General features: G+C 38.0%; 1 protein-coding gene across 1 annotated transcript in view; it reads right to left on the reverse strand.

Annotated features, from left to right (window-relative positions):
• Window positions 1-1,335: 1,335 nt before the first annotated feature.
• The window catches only part of WAPAL (wings apart-like homolog (Drosophila)), a 70,973-nt gene continuing 50,578 nt past the window's right edge, over window positions 1,336-21,730 (reverse strand). Inside the window, exons 8-18 of the mRNA XM_010297450.1 lie at window positions 16,811-17,038; window positions 11,830-11,941; window positions 10,734-10,831; window positions 9,032-9,108; window positions 7,694-7,869; window positions 7,259-7,374; window positions 6,573-6,734; window positions 5,079-5,286; window positions 3,739-3,827; window positions 2,603-2,698; window positions 1,336-2,227 (exon numbers count right to left, since the gene is read on the reverse strand). Coding sequence (XP_010295752.1) covers window positions 2,162-2,227; window positions 2,603-2,698; window positions 3,739-3,827; window positions 5,079-5,286; window positions 6,573-6,734; window positions 7,259-7,374; window positions 7,694-7,869; window positions 9,032-9,108; window positions 10,734-10,831; window positions 11,830-11,941; window positions 16,811-17,038 — 1,428 coding nt within the window. The 3' untranslated portion in view covers window positions 1,336-2,161. The remainder of the gene's footprint in view (window positions 2,228-2,602; window positions 2,699-3,738; window positions 3,828-5,078; window positions 5,287-6,572; window positions 6,735-7,258; window positions 7,375-7,693; window positions 7,870-9,031; window positions 9,109-10,733; window positions 10,832-11,829; window positions 11,942-16,810; window positions 17,039-21,730) is intronic.

Raw genomic sequence — 21,730 nt, forward strand, 5'->3', positions numbered from 1 at the left:
AAAAAGTTACTTTAAAACTTTAATTTGCAAGTTGGCCTCAAGTACCCTTTAATGCAGAGTTATTTGAGGGTCTAACACACAAAAATGCACTGCAGTTCACAGGGTGATTTCTCCCCCCACCCTCAAAAAAAGAAATCTGCATTTGTCAGTGCTTGACAATTAGTTACATTTAAAAAAAACTGTTAAACACTGAGGTAAATCAATTCCCAAACAATTACCAGTGTAACGAAGAAAGGTAGTTGTCCCTGCTTTCCCCCATTATGACATCTGTATTTTATTTTTCTCTTGCCATCTCTCCACAGAAAACTACATAATCAATTTGAAATCCCATTATAAGTGAAAGTCTAAACCCAGAAAACTAGATGGGCAAAATATTCAGTAATTACCTCCTGATATAGAGCATTTACATACAGCTTCTCTCTCTCTCTCTTTTGACACTGTTTTGCTTTTTTTAAACAAAGGGGAATACAACCTCAAAAACTTTTCTAAGTTACACTGATACACTAAGTTTTAGAAGGTGATGAGAGAAAACGCAAAAAAGTATGACCAACATAGGATTTTTGCCACTAATCAGTTACTTCCTTACAGAATTCCCAACAATCTGCATTATCAAAAATAGGAAGACATAGAAGGCAGCCACTGTATGTAAAAAATTTACAGCTGGCACTGATACAAAAGCACGAGTTCTTAACTTTATACATGGAGATAACACAAGATCTAAAAGCAGGTTAGATTTCCTGTTATTTCCCCCTCATTATACATAGAACTAATATTTTTATGGCTTCAAGTTTTACAAATTCAATGGAATAACATGATGGAACTACCTATACAGGTATTTAAAAATGTCGATGAAGCAGATCTCAGAACAGTCTGCAAATATTCAAGACCACCTTAATAAAAATAATTACCAATTCTGTTGGTCTGAATAATGAGTGCAAGAAAAAAATTGTTAAAAAGAGTCATGTATGTTCTGGGATTCTTTGTTCCACTTAAGTCTTCAAACACAATGCTTTGCTGTGAACTAGACCTCAGACTGAACAAAATCTTAGCTATATCAGCAATTTAAGGCTTTGTGTTGTATGCATTTAAACTTTGTCATACTACAGAAGAATGAAATAGAAAGATTATGTCAGCTGGAAACATTAATCCCCATTGGTGTTTTAGCTTCTTTAAAATTCTTCCCCCTAAAACATCCAAATTCTTTGTATTGAGCATTATAAAATACATCTTCAGTGCTTCCTTGAGACAAATTAAAACAACATTTCAAAGTTTTTGCTTATTAGAAGTGTAAACTACCCTGGGATTGAATATCTTTTTTTTTTTATTTTTTTTCCAACAGGGCACAGCTTTTTACAGTTGCTGTTTCTTTTGTGGATAACATATCCTCAAATGGCTTTGTGTGTTTATGGGTTTGCATGCTTCTTGGAACTACAAAATGTTATGGTCTGTCAGTTTACAGTACATGGGCCATGACAGTTTTAGAACTGAGAAATAGTTCAACAACCTAATTTCAATCAAAACAGTATAAAAAATAAACTATCCAATCCTCGCCTCTTTGGATTCCAACAAATTTTAAATATAGACAGTAGTTAAAATCACAAAAGTATTTAAAAATTTATATTTTATGATTTTGGAATAATCTAGTAATAAAAAAGCAAGAGCAAATTAAACTCAAATAGGAGCGGTGCTGCTGTCCAGAACTTCTTTATTAGAACATTTGTTTGATACCTCAGTAGCTAAGCTGCCTTTGCACCTGGCTGGCATGAAACAGTGGCTCAACAGTAAACAGCAGTTGCACTATCAGCAGCAAGTTTTTCCCCTTGAAACTTGTCACGAACAAAGCAAGAAAAAAAAAGATAGGGAGGGTAAACCCTGCCAAAAAAATATTTAAATACTGCACTGCATCATAAACAGCATGGTTTCTTTATTTACTTTCCTCAGAACCTTTTTCCCCTCATTTTTGATAGTTGCAGATTGATGTAGTAACTGTCTTTTAGAAAATGCTGAATGCATGGTTAAGAGACCAGGTAGCCTTAAAAATCCGAACACGAATGACACAGATGAATGCTCTTGGTATATCCATCAAGGACTTCTTTCATGACTTCTTCTTTTGTCTAAGGGTAGCTCCAGCATTAGAGTGCCTGCAGCGGAAGTTAAGTATCTAGCAGTGTTCCAAGTATTCAATCACCCTAGAGATAGATTTCTGGCCTGTTGTTCCAACAGCACACTGGAAAATGTAATAGAAAACAGAAGTAACAAACGAGCATTTGTAATACCTCTTCAAAATACCTGAGAGCTATGCTCATCTCAGAATTTTAGTATTTAGAATTACTTATCAGTAAAAGCAGTTAGGTTCAGGCAGAGGATTCAAAAATATTCTCCTGACCAGTCACAATCAAAGGGAATGAAAGTAGCTTCATTCCATTTATTACCAAAATAATGACAAATGGGTTTTCAGTGTTTAAAAACAGAAAGTCATCCTGTGCTCTTCTAAACACACCAACTGAAAAGTGTTAAATGCTTCTACAAATGTATGGACTATTAACAAAAAACACAGTTACAAAAGTATCTACATCATCAATTTAAAAGATGTAATACTTACAGTAAGATTCATAAAACTGAGAAATTTTTTCAGCATTTCAGTCATTATAGAGAAGTCCCCTTCAGGTAAGTACTCCCTCACAGTAGTCACATTGATCTAAGAAATAAAACAATTTATTTTAATTTGGAAAATATTTTTCCGGCACAGAACTATATTACTCTGCATGTGAGATGCAATAAGACAAGTATATTCATAACATTATTAAGATGGCTTTTGCTGTCAGCTCTATGATTTAAGTCTCTTTTAAACAACACTCATATGTTTATGGTGTTTATGTTTCTAGGAAACAATTGGGGGGATCATTACTACCATCAGACCTCACCAGGACCTACAAAATTATCAGGAAATAAAAACCCCACCAGATTACTCTCCTGACATGGAGACAATCTCCCTTTATAATTGCTAAGGGTTGAGAATTATTGCACTTCTTGTCAGTATCACTCCAAACACTAAAACTGTATGGAAGCTAATCAGTCAAAAGGTACAGAACAGCATGTTAAAGACCCTTCTGCCATCATGGTAAATTTAGACAAGCCTGAAGGCAGGTCTGAACCTCATTTTCATTTGAGCATATATTTGACAGGAGAGTTTATGAAATTCTCAGCCACTAGAGTTCCATATTTTAAAGTTTTAATTTCAGCTTTCTATTATGTATTTCCAGTCTGAGGCAATCATCAACTAATATGGACGTACACGATTTCATGTAATTTACAATGGAGGAAAAAAATAAAGCAGCCTGGTAAAAAAGAACAAACAAGTCTGATGTTAACTTGCTTATTGAAACTACTGAAAAATAAAGCAAACTTTTATAATTACAGAACAGGCCAGCCAATTTTCCTTTGCCTTTCTGAAGTAAGTTCATTTGTTGGCTATGACTAACAGTGAAGGGGAGAGAGGCGGAAGAGGTTAAATATTCAATTCCAATTTTTTTGATAAACACACTCACGTTCAGCAAAGTTCTTTTGGATGGAATACCTCTGGCAACTTCTCAAAAAACTATATACATCAGTGCAGCTGCATCAACATACTAGCTACATCAAACACTAATTTAATAAACCCATTTCAATACTGCAAATTATTACTTCACTAAAAATTTGTATTGGACTTCAGAGCAAGTTATTGACTTATTCCCTTACTGGACTCTCTTGGCAGAGACAGCCTAGAAGCAATGCTGTGTATGAGGCCACGATGCAGTCTTCCATGTGCTTCCCAGCATGCTGAAGAGCTGTAAAGAGAGACAACGGCTGAATGTATTGTATTCTCTAAGCAGCTGGTATCTTTTACTGCTTTGAATACAATCTTTCATTATCGCTTGTCAGAATTTTTTCCTCAAACAAAATGAGCTTTTGGACTGAGACTTCAGAGGCAAGAATCAGCCAAACTCCGTACTTACTAACTCAGCAGCACATTCTTGAACAGAAAAAGCATTCATTCGCTTTCAACTCATTACATCGGAAACTATTTTATTAATTGCCATTTTAATGTGCAAACTGTATGCTTAAGACAGCAAAATACAAATATAAATGTTTTGCATGATACTGTAAGCCAGTAAGACTTCCACCAAAAGACGTTTATTGTATTTTAAGGCTAATAGATATAGCACTTTTTGCTAATGACTCAGCATTTTTGGGCAAACCACAAATAGCTGCAGATGCCAGTTGATGAAGCTACAAAAAGAATGAAAGATATAAAGCAAGGTTGGAGGAAGTAGTAACATGCACCTACTATTAAAAGGTTAAAACACTATTAGAAGTAATATACTGCACCTACTATTAGAAGATGAAACAAGAACGACTGATATTTCAGACCTGGTATGTTTTCCAGAGAAACTACATAACTCAGCTTAGAGATACTTAAATTCCTGGAGCAAACTACCAAAGATGCAGTATACCAAATCATGGCACAGGTACCTGAGATACCACTGATGGAGTGAGAACTCAGACCAAAGAAGATGCGAACAGAAAAAGCATACATGCAAATAGGGAGGGAATGAAAATAAACAAAACCTAGTAGTAGCATGAAACAAGAACGGGTCATGATACCCTGGAAGACAAAATTAAGGCAAGTAACTTTCAGAAGAACAAGATAAAGGCCTAAAAGCCACCCCTTCCAGAATCCTTCTTACACAGATTGTCCCTAAAAAGGTTTAGGTTTTGGTGTTTGTTGTTGGTTTTTTGTTTGTTTGTTTGTTGTTTGTTTGTTTTTTTTTTTTAAAGTTTTGGGGTTTGTTTTGTTTTAAGCAGGAACTGATAGAAGGTACTATTAAGGAAATAAAAAGTAGTATAACTTCTTCCACTTCTCAAGCTTCAGCTCTGAGCTGCTCCTGCTGGTGGTCTGCAACAGTTTCACCTGGCGGAGACGCTAAGGAAATCCCCGCCCAAGAGACTGCATGGAGATAGGAAGCAGAGGACAAGGTGGGAAGTTATTGCAGTCAGTTCTTTGCCTTTTCCAAGCTCATCACAACCAGACAACGTACCTTTATTAAGATCAAGTTCTTCATCATCTTCTTCCTTCTTATCTTTCTCTTCAGTACTATCTGGCTTCTCTGTGGAGACCCACTGTATCTCCCCACTTGTCTCTTGCCATTCCCCACTCTTATCATGCTGAGCCGTAGGAGCTTCTTTAATCAATTCATCTGTCTGGCTCTCAGCCAGCTGTGCCGCTCGCTCACGCTCAAGAAATAGCTAATGGGGGAAATTTCAGGAGAATTTCTATTACAAATTAAACCCTAAACATATTGAATTATTACTTGAAAGTTTATTTCCCCTTCACAATTCACCCCTTAATACAGCTAGTCTTCAATACTTTTCTTAACAATAGCCTTTTCTTCTTCAAAGGAAAATATAATTTATCCCAACACTAACACTGTGCTCTACAGAAAAGGCCTCCCTCCCCAGTGCTGAACCAATTGTCAGGCTCCTCTTTCTTAGGCATCGTAAATGTTTAATCATTTTCTTTGAGACACAGCTTGAAGACTAAAAGTTGCCATATTTTCCTGTCCATTTTTGTTCTCTACCAATCCTCATTTTCTTTTCATGCTAGCTATCCCCTCTTTACTCTCTTAGCTTTTCCCTTGATATGCAAAAAGCAAAAATTTGAAAGAGTAATTTAAAATGACTTATCAAGGATGTGACTGAAACAGGAATCTCATATTGTGCACTCATATCTTGTGAATTACTTCCCAAACGATACAACCATGAGTTTTATAGTATACAGCTCGGCAGAGCAATATTTAAGATATTTAATATTGTTATTTTTATTGTTGATTTTTTTTGTCTGCTGCTGGACAGTTATTTCACATAGTTAAGTAGAAGAACTGCTAAAAGTGTCCATAAAATTATCTTCATTGACATAAAAAGGCTGTAATTTCCTTTTTCAATTCTTCTATTTTAGTTTGCATGGTGGAACTCATCCAGCAAAACTATGGGTGGATTTCTTTTTTTAACAAGTTAGTCAATACAACATTCAAGAATGCCATTTCACATCCATAATCATTACACCCGTATTTTCTTGCTCTTATACAGCACGATACTTTTTTTTAATTTAAAGTTGCAAACTCCCAGAAAGATAGTACTTAAAAAAATAACCGACTGAAGCAAAGTATTTAAGACGAGAGTAGCTTCCAATTTTTACAGCTGGTTTAAAAAAAATCTAGAAGTAAAACATTTAGGAACAAGAAAAGTAGAAATAAACTGTATATGAACAAGAAAGCTTTACAGAGCACGACAGCAGCCTTTGGATGTCTGTAACAACAGCACTGTCTTTTACCAGGAAAGCTGTTTCTGTAATGGACAGTACTGAAAAAGCCAAAATTGTGAGCAGCACCCCTCTTCCCCCATTATGCTGTATTACTCGAAATACTAAACAGAAAAAAAAACTCTGACATATCTTCATTGCTGAGTTCTCCCTTCCCCCTTGTCAGTCTGATAATGAGAAATGGTAACTATTACAGGAAAAATACATTTCTTACCTGCACTAAAGCCTGAACAGCATCAATCTGTCCAGTTATCTTTAGGCTATCATCTCCTTCTCCCGTACAGAATGAGTCAAAAGAACACGATGTTTCCATATTGACAAGACAGTGCCTATTCCGAGCACTGTATTCTACTAGATTGATCAACAGACCCAATCCCTGCAGGAATTGGAGAGTCAAAGAGCATTACACACATTAAAAAAGGATAATTTAGCAAAGAACATCGATCCAGATAAATGTCTTCTTTAGGTCTTATCTTTCTGAGGATACATAACTTCCTAAGTCACCTTTATGAAACAGTTTGATAGATAGGGGGATCAGGATTTAAAGAAATGAGGCAGAACTGAGACCCCTGTATACTAGAACTTGTATGCAGGAATCTCCGTTTTTCCAATTCTGAACATGAAAACATTTTTAAAGATGAGATTTCATTTATAGACTAGGGATTCAGGTGTCCAACTCGAATCTACATTTTTTCCCCACCAAACACAGGGAAAAAGGTTAGAGCTCAAAACCACAAAATCCTGCCAGAAAACCTTCTTTAAGTACCTCACTAAGTATATTCTTATATATACGGTCAATGAAAATTGTAGAGGCTGCTCCTTAATTTGGAACCAGAGTAGTTAAACACAAAACAAGGAGGGAAATCATTTTATGATAATGTAACAAATACAATAGCTTACCAGCACCCGAATATCAAATCTCTGCTCTTGAGGTAGGAACTTTGGAACCTGAAGCACACAATTCATAGCTGTGCCTATCAGACCATCTTGTTCACCTGTTTTTGTACTACCCCATTCTGTAAACAAAAAGAGTTTAGAGGCTCAATTTTGAAAATAACTCGTTTTCATAATCGTAAGCAGATTGATAAAAACCTTTTGGCCCTAAAGACAAAGGGGACTCTCTTAGCCAAAGCACACACCACTTAATACTTGCAATTACTCATCCAATTTGCAAAGACAAATTACTGAATACTGTAAAGCAAGCATCTATCATACATAACTGCTTTATTGCATTGTACATGGAAAAACCATAATGGGTAGAAGAAAAGGGTTTTCATTAGTGTTATATTTGATGCTTTAAGATAGAATATGCAAATTTTGATTTGTTTGTTTTACCATTATCATTTGTCAGGTTGAGCAAGACACCAATGATGGCCCTCATACAGTCTTCTACTGCTTTACCCACATGGTTAGTTACATTCTGGTGAGGCAGAGGCTTATTGTCTGGTAAACAGATACTGTCTTCAGCACGATTATATCGCTGGATTAACTCCTCACAATGCTGCAGTGCTCTGCGGGGAGAAGACGCAGGACAAAATTACCTCCACAACATAAAGGATACTCCACCTTTATACTCGTTTCACCATGAAAAAAAACCTCAAATACAGAGCTTATGCAGAACTTTTCTGATGCCAGATGCCCAGTCTGTAGGGAGAGATGATAAAGTTATCACCTACCAAATCTATAAGCTCAGCTGAAACTGTGAAAACAAAAACCAGGAAAGCTTTGTGGCTTAGAGCTTTATCAGCTGACCACCACATTCTTCTGACAGTGTTACCTAAATGTTGTCTTGTTCTGTCCTCAGAGCTATTCCTATTCTGTAAGAAATAACTGACACGTGACTTTCTAGCAGAAAAATCTTCATCTTGTAACAGGACCACAGGCATGATTCTACTTCATGACATTAGTTTGATGTTAAACTGACAACACTGATCTCAATTACAAACAAACAAAGAATGTCAAAAATATGTATTGCTCTAAATACCACAGTAAACTGCGGGTTGTGGTTTTTGGGGTTTGGGTTTTCAAGTTTAAAGAAATTTAAATTGTAATAAAATCAAATTTAAAGAAATACTCAAAATGCCTAACCTACAACCATGAAATTACATTTCCAGTGAGGTCTGCAGAATCAAATTTTCAGCTTAACTTGTTCTCTTATGAAGAGCAGTACAAGAGGGATACAATCTCTGCTAGTCAACTGAGACCTCACCCAGATTGCTAAATGGGTTAGAGGTGTTTGTACAAGCATCTTTGCCAGGGAGAACAGCCAAGAACAGAATTTCACTATTTTAATTCTTAGTTACACTGTCAATTCTGTTACACTCTGTTTCAGTAAACACTTAAGCATAATGAAAACACAATAAAGGAGTATGTAAATAAATGTATGTAGCTTCCCAACTGCCCTCTTCTGTGTTCGTATTAACTTAGTACAGAAGGAGCTGAATCCACAGTCTACAGCTTCTACAGAACCACTAGCAGCAGCACTACATATTGGTAGTAGTCAGGTAGTTACCCATACCCTCATCTAAATTAACTTTAGCATTACATCATGAAAAGCAACAGTGCAAATTGTGGGGTTTTCCCCTCTACAATCTTCTGGTATAACAATTTATTTCTTTTTGCCCTATCATGAGCAGTGCTCTGCCAAAATAATGTCTTTTTGTTACAACTTACTTAGCTGAGGAGACTATGAGTTGTGAGTCTTTATATGCTATCAGATAGCTCTGATTTTCTGGATTATGCACAGTTACCTAAAAAGAAGAGGATAAAGTAATATTAAAAATGGGACTTTTTTCCTTGCAAGACAAGCATTCCCTTCCACTACCAACCCGCTTTATTCGGTTCCGCATTTCTTGGTTATTATCCAGTGTAAACCTTCACTTATCATTGTCCAAGATTTCCTTGGAGTTTTCACTTTGTAATTAATAACACAAAATCGTGGCACTGAAGATAAAACCATCTTCCCTGATAGAGTAAGTATGGAAACCGTGTAGCAGAATGTTCTGCCACAGCAGAAACCTGCATCTATATCCTGGGACTACTGTGCCCCAAGTGGGTATGTAAATATATATAAAAACATAACCCAGAATACAATTATATACCTAATGTTATTTTTAGGGACTTGACATCAACTCCATTTCCGAGAGCTTATTATGCATCCAACCATAAAAATCAAGTTTTCCTTTGATTCTGAATTTCAATCAAGGGAATCAATTCTCAGAAAGTGTAAAGTTCTTCTCTTAAATTTGCACAATTTGGTGTGTTGATTTTTGTTGTCTCTCCCAAGTTCCTAAGGATCTTATTGCATCGCAAACCACCCTTACGTTCAAATTTCAATATTCTACCACTAAACAAGGCTCTTCTACTGTTGCTTGGCAATTCCATCTATCAGAAAAGCGGAAATTGGATCTGAAAATTTTTCTCTCACGTTCAGAAGGCAGGTAAAGAGCTAAGTGCCATTGATTTTTAAGTAGGCACCCCTGAATTAATACTTCAGCAACTGTTAATCTTTTTCAGTGTTTAGCTTACTTTTACACTGTCTTTGAGTCTGTCCTTTTATTTTAGTGAAGAAAACATGTTACTGCTGTAGCTATTTGCCCTCTGACTTGGGTTTAAGGTGTTCATTAAGATTCATTGACCTGTACTCTGAACCCGAACGTTGCTTTCTGATGTGTGGAGATGTACTGCTAAAACTTCACAACACTCTTCTGCTTGTTTACCGTACCACAATACAAAAAGAGTAACACTAGTAACAAATATGAAAAAAACAGCAAAATAAGGCATTGTAGAGAAGCATGTGCTCACAATTCCTGTCAATTAAGCTCTACACAAGTACCATGTATTTAAATTCTGTTCAAAGTTCTCCTCAAAAAGCATTTACCGTCTCAATATACACGCTCAGCTGATTACAGGACTAGTCTGACTTTCAGGGCAGTTTTCTCTTTCAGTGCTTAGCCAGCTCATGTTTGAAAGTAGCAATTCTTAAAATGTTCATCAATTTACCACTTCTAAGAAAATACTGCTTTTATAATGATCCGTTATTGCTAGACACACTAGAGTGTCAAACTCATGCCTTGAAAACAACATCCATAAGCAGCAGCTTGTTGTAGAAATTTAAGAAAAAGCATCACAATACATTCAGTTTTCTTACCAAAAATAAACTTGCAACATTGTACATACATACAGAATGGTAAAAGAAATTTTCAAACAAACATTCTGGGAACACTGATAAACATCATAAAGTGAGTATCTTCTATAAAAAATAATCAACATTATAGAGTTATTATGTATCTATATATTGAAAGAATGTAACATTGAAAAGGTCTGGTTGAGAAAAAGCAATTTTCAGAAATGCAATGCATCTGCTCATACTCACACTTTCTAAGACCCGTAAACATCTTTCTGCACCCCATAACGAAGCAACCAGTTTCTCTTCATTTTCATCACTGCTTAGGTGATCCACACATTCTTTAACTAAACAACAACGAAAAGTTATTTTCCACTATCAGTAAGAGGTCTTCAAAAGCCAAACTTACAAACTAATTATCTACTTGGAGAGTTCCCATAAACCTTGTTTCATACTTTACAAAACTCTAATACTAGGAAACAATCACAAAGACATGATCAGCATTCAAAATTTTTCATTTCTCCGAGTAAATTAAGAAAAAACCAAAACAAACAAAACCCCAATCTTAAAATTTTGGCTTTACAAGTTTGTGACTGTTGCCATATATTACCTATCTGTATCTTATTCTCTACTGACAATGAAAAGATTGTACAGAACATGACTATGTTCCTTAACTGTAATGCACTGTTTTGTAGAAGAGAAAAAAGATACAGCATGCACCCTCCCCACCCCTTACAAGTCTAAAACCATGATGCAAGTTGAATACTTTCATCTCTTCAATCTTTCCTTTGTCCACCCCTCTGCTTACCTAAAAGCAAGCTTTATTCAGCTCAAGAATTCATTTTAGATATGTCCCTTCCCCTATCTGTGGGGTGTTGATCTTGGAAAAAAAAAAATAAGGAAACAAAACACCCACCATCTCTTCTTGAAGGGCTGACTTCCTCTGGGATATTTAGTAAAAACACCAGGCCTGAAAATAATTCTATAAGACTGTAAAGGAGATTTTACTCTGGAATAAGTGTGCTGTATTCATGTGCTGTACAGAGATGCAACAGTAATCTGTATTCTGCCTAAGCTTAAGCCATTTTTAATGTCACACATTATATGCAACATTATACGCGTTCTGTTTAACATTAAAACTACTTTCAATCCCACATGCAACAGATTGAAGTCACTAATATTTCCCAGTGACTTGCTGTCGAATTGCGTACTTTACTTTCAACATTGCTGAGAAAAAGACATAATGTTTCTATTTTTAACGACAGAAAACTAACATTAAGAAAAGCAAACATTTTAGTAAGATTCACTGTTTTTTCTCACTGTCAAAACAGCATTTCCAATATACCTTTATCTACAATATGATCGAGACCACCTAGAAGACGCAGTTCTTCTTTAAACCAGTCCCCAGCTCGTTTTGAGGTGAGAGACAGTAATGTTTCCATTGCCAAATGCCCAGTCTGAAAGAGTTAGGTTCCAGAATTAGTGAAATCATCATATGCAGCTGTAGCCAATATATCAAATCATACAAATTACACATCAGATAAAAACCATAAAAACAAAGTTGTAGGTTCTGAGTAGAAGAACCACCAGAGGGAGCAAGAACAGATTGAAAAATATGTATATCTTAAAAAAATTACTTGGTACTGATAAAAAGGTACTTTGCATTTTCAACTTTTTCTTGACTTTATTAATAGCTTGGAAAACCTAAGCAGCCTCCTTTCATCTGTTTCTCTTGTTATCAGAACAAACAAGTGGAGGAAGGAAACAGACAAATCAACCAAACAGGAAAAAAACCCAAGAAAAGCCACAGTGAACACTGCTTCTCTGTCTCCCATATACTGGCTCTGCTGCTTGTAGAATACATTTGATTCTAACGTACGTATTTTGTGTTTTTAATTTTACACTCATAGAAGACAGAAATTGAACTAAAACACTGTAGAAAATCTTACCATATTTACCAATTGATTTTTTTTAAAAAGAGGAATACATATAAAAATTCAACAGCAAAGATAAGTTTACTCCCTGAAAATGGAAACTGAAGAGATTTTGGGTGATTATCTTCATTAATTCCCTGCAATGTTTTAACCGGAACTAACACCATTTATAAAGTCAAGACTATAACTTGTTTTTCCAAAGGCCTCTAATTAAATGGAAATGTTAATAATAAAACATATGCGTATGTATGAATTTACACATACACAAAAGTGACCAGTACAGACTTCTGTAACACCTGGAAAACAAACAGGAAAGTCTGGACTACTACGAGCTTAATTTCATATATGGTACATAAACACAACAATGAAAGGTCAGAGAAAAAGCCGTAAGATCTCACTGAAGCCAACTGAATTTAACCACTCTCAAGTTATCTTCCCTCCCCGACACATTTGATTTGTAATGCTTCAAGGAGGGCTGTGCTTATCCTGAGCTGTGCAGCATGTGCCAGGATACCAGTGCAAACCTCAGCACCTCCTGGGAATAACAGCACTCATGAGGCTTGAGTAAACACCCCATTGTCTTGGAAAACCAAGTTATAAACTGTATGAGGCCCACCCCGCAACATCTTCAGCTGCCTTCCTTGTTTTCAAAATTCTTTTCCTCCTTGGATATCAGTAAGTTGAAGATTCGCCTTGATAAAGAAGGGTTACCACCCAAACGTAGCTATTTCCATTTTTTAGGAGCAGGCTCCGCAGCACGCTGTCACTGATGAGCATACAGTTAGTAACAGCCTTTCTCCAATGTCAGTGGAAGCGTCCTTGGGTCATGAAAGTGTTGTGGGGGACAAGAGAACGCAAGCAACAGTAAAGCTGCGATAGGTCATTCCTCCCTGAGTCAGCAGCATCTCAATTCCCCATCACAGAGGGAACAAAGACAAAGCTGCAATTACTCCTGCAACTGTTACACCACCCAGGAACCTGCTAGCTACCTGTTATTGGCAACAACCACTCATCCAGTCTTCCCACAGGAGGGAAACTAAACCACACTTGGTTACAGGGTGCTCTCATCTCATCACTGGGAGTTAGAAGCTCTAAAACCTCACACTTTTAAAAGCTGTAAGTTAAAAACATAATGTGAAAGGAGATGAGGAAATTTTAAGCAATGGATGGAGAACTTCCCTTCTGAAGAAAGTGTTTTGAGGGAGGAGGGGATGACAGCAGTTTGACAGATCCCTAGCTCTCTGAAGCTTTCCCGTCCTCTTCTGATGAATTCCTTTCACTTTTATAGATTGAGCTTGAAAATATTGTAACATGGATGTCTAAAATCATGCATAACCTAAACCAGATTGATAGAAGGTGATTAAAAACTCTCCTTAAGGGATACTTCCTTAATATCTTCACCATGAAAGCTCAAAGGCCACACAATGTTTAAAATATGGTGCTTAGCTTTCAGCCAAAGGGCAGCAAGATTTCAAAAAACTCCAGGATATTTATACTACTGGGCATAAGAATACAATTTTCAATTTTTTTTTTTAAATAAAGTTAATTAAAACCTTGTAACCCTTCTGGCTTTTGAGGAAAGTAATCCAATTTTTGTGTCAATTACTATGAAATTTTAACACCAAAGGTTCAAAACATGGTCTCCCTAAGCTTTCAGCCTTATGCTGAGAGTGAAAAACAGAACTACCTCTTCCACCAACTGAAAAGAGAAGTCACTTCAGAAAATTTTTGTTATGATGCAACAGAGAGGAGCTAGCTGCAAGCATCAGCTCCAGAGAGCTATGCTGACTGACAGGGAAGCACCATTTGCTAACATGAAGGCTAAGTTCTCCAGGTTTTATTTTCTTCTAAGCCAGCAGAAAAACCTGGAACAAATTCAACCCACAGAGAACTCCCTTTCAATTTCTGGATTTACATTTTTAACGTTCATAGCAGCCTAGAAAACAGAACCCTTTGAATACCTGTTTGAGTACTCAAAAATTAGTCTGACCTAACTTCTAGATAGTCACACAAACAACATTGCCCGTGGAAACAGATAGGCAGTATTGATCATCTTCGATTGATCTGTGCAAGATTAAAAAAAAAAAAACAAAATGAAGGTGTAACCAGTTAGGCACAAAACAGAGTTATCAAAACATCTGCCACAGTCCTTCTGTTTCTCAGTGGGTATGTCTGAGCCTGAAAAAGCACAGATCTCTTCTTTACCCCCAGAAGATTTGCATTTTTGTTAGCCTTTTCTGCCTGTCATCTGGTACAAAACAGAGATTACTTATTATATCTCATGACAGAGATCTATGTGAAAGCAACTTCATCTTCCACGTATGAAATTCATTATTGTCTCCACTTACCACTGTTACTATCATAAATTGGAAGAGAACCTAATAATCTCATTTGGCTTGCATATATTCTCTAAACACTATATAGTCTCTGCATCTAGATGGTGCAGCTGGGACGGAACCAGTTTCCATCTGTGAGGTCCTACAGTATTCAACACATTTACAACAATAGCTCGACATAATTTTAAGAACTAGAGATGCCTCAGGAAAAAAACCAGACAGCCGAAACTGATGGGCTGTGATAATATTACTCTTTACTCATGGACAACTTCCTTAGAAGACAGAGTCCCTTTTAATATATCCTCTCCCTTTAAAAGTCATGCCTAAGAAAACAGAAGAACAGAATTACAGTTCATAAAAAAACATCAGGCTAGCTCAGAGTATGAATATGAGAAAAGCTCAAATAGGAGACAGTGGTCTGTGTGGCTGGATGCTTTAGCAATGAGGAACCTGCACCAGCTGTTCCATGCTTAATAAAGGGAGCTGTCTTACAGTTTATAGTGCAAAAGATATCCTGGCACTGACAGACTCTGAGCTATCTGAGCTGCCTTCGGTGCCAAAACAACACTGAATAAGACACCGGCTATACCAATTCCTAGCAGATCACCACCTAGAGAACAAATTTCATTCTGTGTTGGTATCTTCAAACTGTATCACATGAATTCAGAGAGTAAGCGGAAAGCAGAGAAAAGAATCTCAAGTTCATTCTTCCTTTGCAGATTTCAAAGGCCGAAAAATCAATACAAGCCCCCTACCTGCACATTTCATAGGTTTGTAGGAAACAAGCCTAAAACTCTGAAACAATTTTCCTTTGTCACCACAAACTGACTACCAAGGTTAAGAATGTCATCAATATTATCTTCCTCCCCCCAAATTCAGCTCTTTCTACTGCTACATAACACTGACTTCTCATACCAATTCTGCTATCTGTTCCATAGCTAGAATTTTTGGGAAAAAACCCAAACCAAACCCTTCCTAAACTGGCAAAAAAGTCACAAAAATTACAAAAAGAAAATGCCAGCTCAACAAGGCATATCATCTTCTAATCTAACCTAAAATGGAATACAATCTTAACTGCAGATTACTGGCAGGTGTTGAAATATTACTTGCAGAGATAAAACTCAAAAAGCTCACTTCATAAACGTAAATCAGAAGCTTCTCCTGTTGGGTGCAAGTATTACATGAAAAATGGCAAAAACCTGATAAGAATCTTTAAAACATTAAAAGATGGTATGACAGGATGTTAAAAAATTAAGATCATGCTAACATCTGTTACACTTAAATATGGTGAAAGCAAAAACACTAATTTTTGCCATCTATGACCACTCATCTAGTCAATCTGTCATCAATTCTTTAAATACACTCTTTTAAAAAGGCTTGCAATTTACCCTTTATTTTTCAAGCTAGCTTGATGCTAGCATCAAACCACGGCCAAATTTATTTTTAAACAAAACCAGTTCACTCTGTTGCAGCTGAAGATACATTCACAAAAAATAAGTATGTTTGAGAAAGGAAGGAAAAAAATTCATCGACATTTATGGTAATCAACAGATCTGCCACCACACTTTGGGCAGAGAAAAAACAGTTTCCGTAGGATGGATTTTTATTTCTTTTAATGGGAGAACCTGTACCACATTATCCATGTAACACACAACACTTATTCCCACATAAGAACCCCTACTGTTTGTGAAGGTATATATGAAATTTAGGCAAAGAAACAAAGTAAAATAATCTAAACGAGGTCTTTGAACACATGGTTATATAAAGTGTTAGTTGTTTTTAACTGCTACCTTTAACTAGCTACCCTTCGCAGGAGCAAATGGTGAGTTAGACAGTTGAAGAACATCATAACTTTATCCTACTAACAGCCTTTTAGAAAGGAAATGTCAAATTTAAAGAAGAAAATACTTGAGTGCAGTCATATACACACAGAAGGTAGACAAAATGACGTGACTTCTCAGCTGGGAGGTAGGAGATCAAGGACAATGCTTACAAGTTCCATTTTGTTAAGCATTCCACTTTTGCTAGGTCTTTCAAATAAAAGCGTGATACCCACCGTGATGTTTTCAAGATCAAGATGTTTGTTGTGAACAGTTTCACACAGTCTCCGAATTTTTTCCTTAATTTTATTCATGTCTTTTTCATTCAGCAGCTTGGCAGAAGAAGCATCTTGTTCCAATTCCAAAAGCCGTATCATCAGATCTAGACTTGCTCTGTCTAAATCCATGTTCAAGCGATCTCTACTCAGGATGTACATTAGAGCTGCTGTACAAAGGGACAAATTCTTGGGTTGGGAAAGAAAAGAGAGTTAGTTTTTAGTAAACATGTTAGGCAGACCTTTTACAATTTTTAATAAACACACTGAAGATATATGAAAGAAAAAGCCTGACAAGCCCCAATCTATGCAAGCACTTGCATGAGTACTTAACTGTTGTACATAAATTCCTTCTAGCAAGTTACTAATGCATTTTTCTAACCAATACAACTGAGACATAAATCACTTAATACATTTACAAAGCCCTAGTAGAAAAAGCAGGGGTTTCTACTTTTAAGGGACTCAATGCTGCAGACAGAATAAGAAACGGTAACTCCAGTAACACAGTATTTTCTATAGAAGAGACAGATGGCAGGGGAACAAAGTGAAAAAGCACAGGGTACATGGCAAGGTAGGTGAACATTCTGGTTCGATGGGATAAGCTGGTGACAGCACCAGAAAATACGGGGATCATGGGGACGGTGTTTGCATGGGAAGGGAGAAATAAAAAAAAACCAACCTGGTGACACATATTCAGACTCTGCCAAGCAGGTCTGTCAGTCAGGTTTGCCCAAACCTTTCCAGCATAAATACATTTAAGTTCCAGGTGACTATGCTTTTTGGAAGCAGCCAGAGTACAAAACAGCTTCCCCCTTGTCCTGTCCCCATCAGCCCTTAACAAATAAATGTTATCGTGACCATCCCTATCTTACACAGAATTGGCATACAGGGACCTCTTACTGGCTAAAGAATACTTAATCCTACTCCAGGAAGGAATTAAATTTCATCTTCATGAGGATCCACAAAAGCAAAGGTAGAAGGTGACTGTCAGAAGGGACAACAGACAGTGAAGAGATCAGAGCAAAGCAGTCTGTCCCTAGTGGTAAGTACAGTGCTGGCACCCAGAGACTGGTCCATCCCGGTGAGCTCCAAGTTATGGTAAAGAGGAGAAATGTTCATGGAGAATTGAGTTGTGCTGAGCACAATACTTTCAGAAACCTCTGACGGTATCTGAAGGGAAAAAAGAGCTGCGAGGGGTATGGGTATGTGTGTGTCTTACTGAGTGCAACTCTCAAGAGTCAACATGCTGCATGCATCTATTACAATTTTTTCTGTATAAATTAAAAAAGGAGACAAACTAATTCTGGAATGTGGATGTTGTACAGCTGAACAGGAAAGAGCAGAATTTCTGTGCTGTAGCAGATTAACATCTTATTTAGAGTTCAGCCAACCACCAACGCAATCATTAGCTGCTTCTGTTTATTTTAGAAGTAATAATCATACCTGGTCATGCTAAGCAGTATCAGCATTTCCAAAACAGGACTAGGCAGCTGACAGTCAATCAAAAGCTATGTTAGAACTCCTTCCTGTCTGAGTCAAGGAAACCCTCAGGTGAATGAAGACTTTCATCTGACTCACTACCAAAAATGCATTTGGAACACTGAAGGAAGCAACCAAGAGTTTCCAAAACTACATTTCCTTTCATGAATACAACCTGGAGACACAGGGTTGTTAAAAAAAAAAAATCTTAGCTGTGAATATCACTGCTCCAGCCTTGTCAGATGTAAGGCAGAAAGCAATCTATGTGGCTTGTCTACATAGACAGGATATACCTTGCTTTCCCTTAATTTCTGTTAACTACCTCTAATAAACATTGCAATTTTATCATACAAATTGTTTACTCTGGATTTAGTTGGAACTGCTTTTAACTGTCAGAAATTTCAGGTTCCTGGAAGAAGACTCTTTCCTTCATAATGGCAGTTATTAAAACAGGACACTGGAGCACGTATGTCAATACATACATGGGCCTGTGTGATGGGGGGGAGGGGGCAGCCACAGGGGTGGCTTCTGCAAGAAGCTGCCAGAAGCTTCCACTACGTCCTATTGGGCCAGTGCCAGCCGGCTCCAAGACAGACCCACCGCTGGCCAAGGCGGAGCCCATCAGCCTCAGTAGCTGATGGTATGTGCCTCTGGGAGAACACAGTTAAGGAGGGGAAAACACCTGCGCAACTGCAGCCAGAGAGGAGTGAGAATGTGTGAGAGCAACAACTCTGCAGACACCCAGGTCAGAGCAGGAGGGCTCCAGGTGCTGGAGCAGAGATTCCCCTGCAGCCCATGAGGAAGCCCATGGTGAGGCCGGCTGTGCCCCTGCGGCCATGGAGCTCCACGGGGGAGCAGATCTCCACCTGCAGCCTGGGGAGGACCCCACGCTGGAGCAGGGGGATGCCCAAAAGAGGCTGTGACCTTGTGGTAAGCCCATGCTGGAGCAGGCTCCTGGCAGGACTTGTGACCCTGTAGGGGTCCCACGCTGCAGCAGTCTGTTCCTGAAGGACGTCACCCTTCCCTGGAAGGGACCCAGGCTGGAGCAGTTTGTTAAGAACTGCAGCCTGTGGGAAGGATTCATCTTGGAGAAGTTTGTGGAGGACTGTCTCCTGTGGGAGGGACCCCACGCTGGAGGAGCAGGGGAAGGGTGTGAGGAGTCCTCCCCCTGAGGAGGAAGGAGCAGCAGAGACAACGTGATGAACTGACCACAACTGCATTCCCCATCCCCCTGCGCTGCTCACAGGGAGGAGGTGGAGAAAATCGGGAGTGAAGTTGAGCCCAGAAGAAGGGAGGGCTGGGGGGAAGGTGTTTTAAGATTTAGTTTTTATTTCTCATTATCCTACTCTGATTTGATTGGCAATAAACTAATTTCCCCAAGTCGAGCCTGTTTCCCCAGTGATGGTAACTGGTGAGTGATCTCTCCCTGTCCATATCTCGACCCACAAGCCTTTTGTTATGTTTTCTCTCCCCTGCCCAGCTGAGGAGGGGATTGACAGAGCAGCTTTGGTGGGCACCTGGCCTCCAGCCAGGGCCAACCCACCACAACATGCATTCCAGAGAAACCAAAGGTTACTCCGCTAACTCTTGTTCAGGCAATGTGGGACCTATTAGAGCAGTATCTATGAAGATATATTTTCTAGTGACCAGCGTTATCCAGGTGAGCTTCCTGGTAAAAAACCAAAAGCTTACACCCCCAAAGAAATTTCTATCAACTAGAAACTATGCAGCAGTTAACAGAGGGAAACTGCTGAATTTATGATCTGGGCTGCCAATACTTAGGCATTTCAGAAAGTCAGAGACAGTTCTTAGAGCACTACTCAGAAATGCTTGACAGACACTCCAAAGCCTGATGAAGGCAATCATGCTCATTTTGTAAGCCTCCGTACCAAGCCCTTGCCTGTCCCAAGCTCCCTTCTTCGCAACCCACCCAACTCCTTATTATGCAGAGAGCAATGGTTCTCCCTCCACGTAAGTCCATCAACACTTCACTTCAGACCTTCCACCCAGGTTAAGATACTTAAATGTGATCAGAAGGGACACAAGCAGGGGACTAGGACTTCATGCAGAAGGTTTCAGGCTGCAGGACTGCCCGAAAAGCAAAAAGGAGTGGAGTAGCTATGGGTAACACAAACCGGGTTCCTGCAACAGCACGTATACAGAAGGCCATCAGGCCAATAAGCCTCCCAATGCTGACGTGCTGCAGGAAAATTCTGATGTTGCCCAAGTGAGGACCTCAAATGTGAATGGTGCTTATGATGTGGACCAAACCCGCTTCAGCTACATGCCAGTGATACAGGTTTTCTAAAACTCATTTTTCTTAGTCCCTCTAGGAAATGTGGTTTAATCCCGAGTATAACAACTTTACATTTTGGTCTGATCTTTTTTAAGTGTTTGAAACAGCTTTCAGACAATGTGGTTAACTATCTCATGTCCTATCATACACAGAATTCCGAGTTGAGAATGAGAGGAAAATTGTTAGTACAACTAATTTTTGATCATTATCCTAAAGAAACAAAACCACCAAAGAATCCAATCAAACCCTCAAAATCCCACCCTTATGGGTTGCAGTAGTGAAGCTGGTTTTTTGGGTGGGCTTTTTTTTCCCCCCCGTCCCATTCCTCAAAATGCTTAAAACACATTCTGCTTCCAAACAAATGTGTAAAGGAGAAGAAAAAAGTAAATAAATAAAATTTGCTCTAGACAGAAATTTTATGGCATATCTAACTCTGGAGTTGCACTTCATACTTCTACAGAATTCAGGAAAACATTCTAGTCGAACATACACTCCAGAAACGGCAGACCATTTACACCCACTCTCATCCTTGCCTTCCCTTGCTTGTTCTATTTATACTCCAGCTTGTGGGAACAGATGGTTATTTTCTAGGCTTCAGCACTACGTTTAATGCACTTTTTTTTAATTATTCACATGCTGAAGACATTACAAAACCACATTTCTGTGCTTAACTACTGACAGCTATAATGAAAATATAGCTTTTATTTTAAAAATTAATAATACTCCCAAAACCTTCAGAGAATAGCTGAAGAGACAAAGTCAGCTAAAAACCTGAAATTGTAGCTTGAAGACAAACCTACAAGAAAAATTTGGTGGAACAAGTAATTTTCATGTAAATATTTTGGGGCATAGCTCAGTAAGATAACTGGTTATTTTGTTTTCCTTGCTGGTTAAAAAAAGATACTTCTGCAACTGCTTTTTATATTTTTATGGAAATGCGAAAGTCCTCTACTTTCTCACTCGACTGCATTGTATCAGTGCAATGAATGCAGTATATGCTTACATTTGTTTCCATTAGCAATGTCATTGTGGCAGTTTTTCCATCTCCAAAATACTTTGAAGAAAATATTAACAAAATAATTGTTGTTTTTTTCCCCAGTCCTTAT

Source organism: Phaethon lepturus, unplaced genomic scaffold, assembly GCF_000687285.1.
Source record: "Phaethon lepturus isolate BGI_N335 unplaced genomic scaffold, ASM68728v1 scaffold4010, whole genome shotgun sequence".
NCBI lineage: Eukaryota > Metazoa > Chordata > Aves > Phaethontiformes > Phaethontidae > Phaethon > Phaethon lepturus.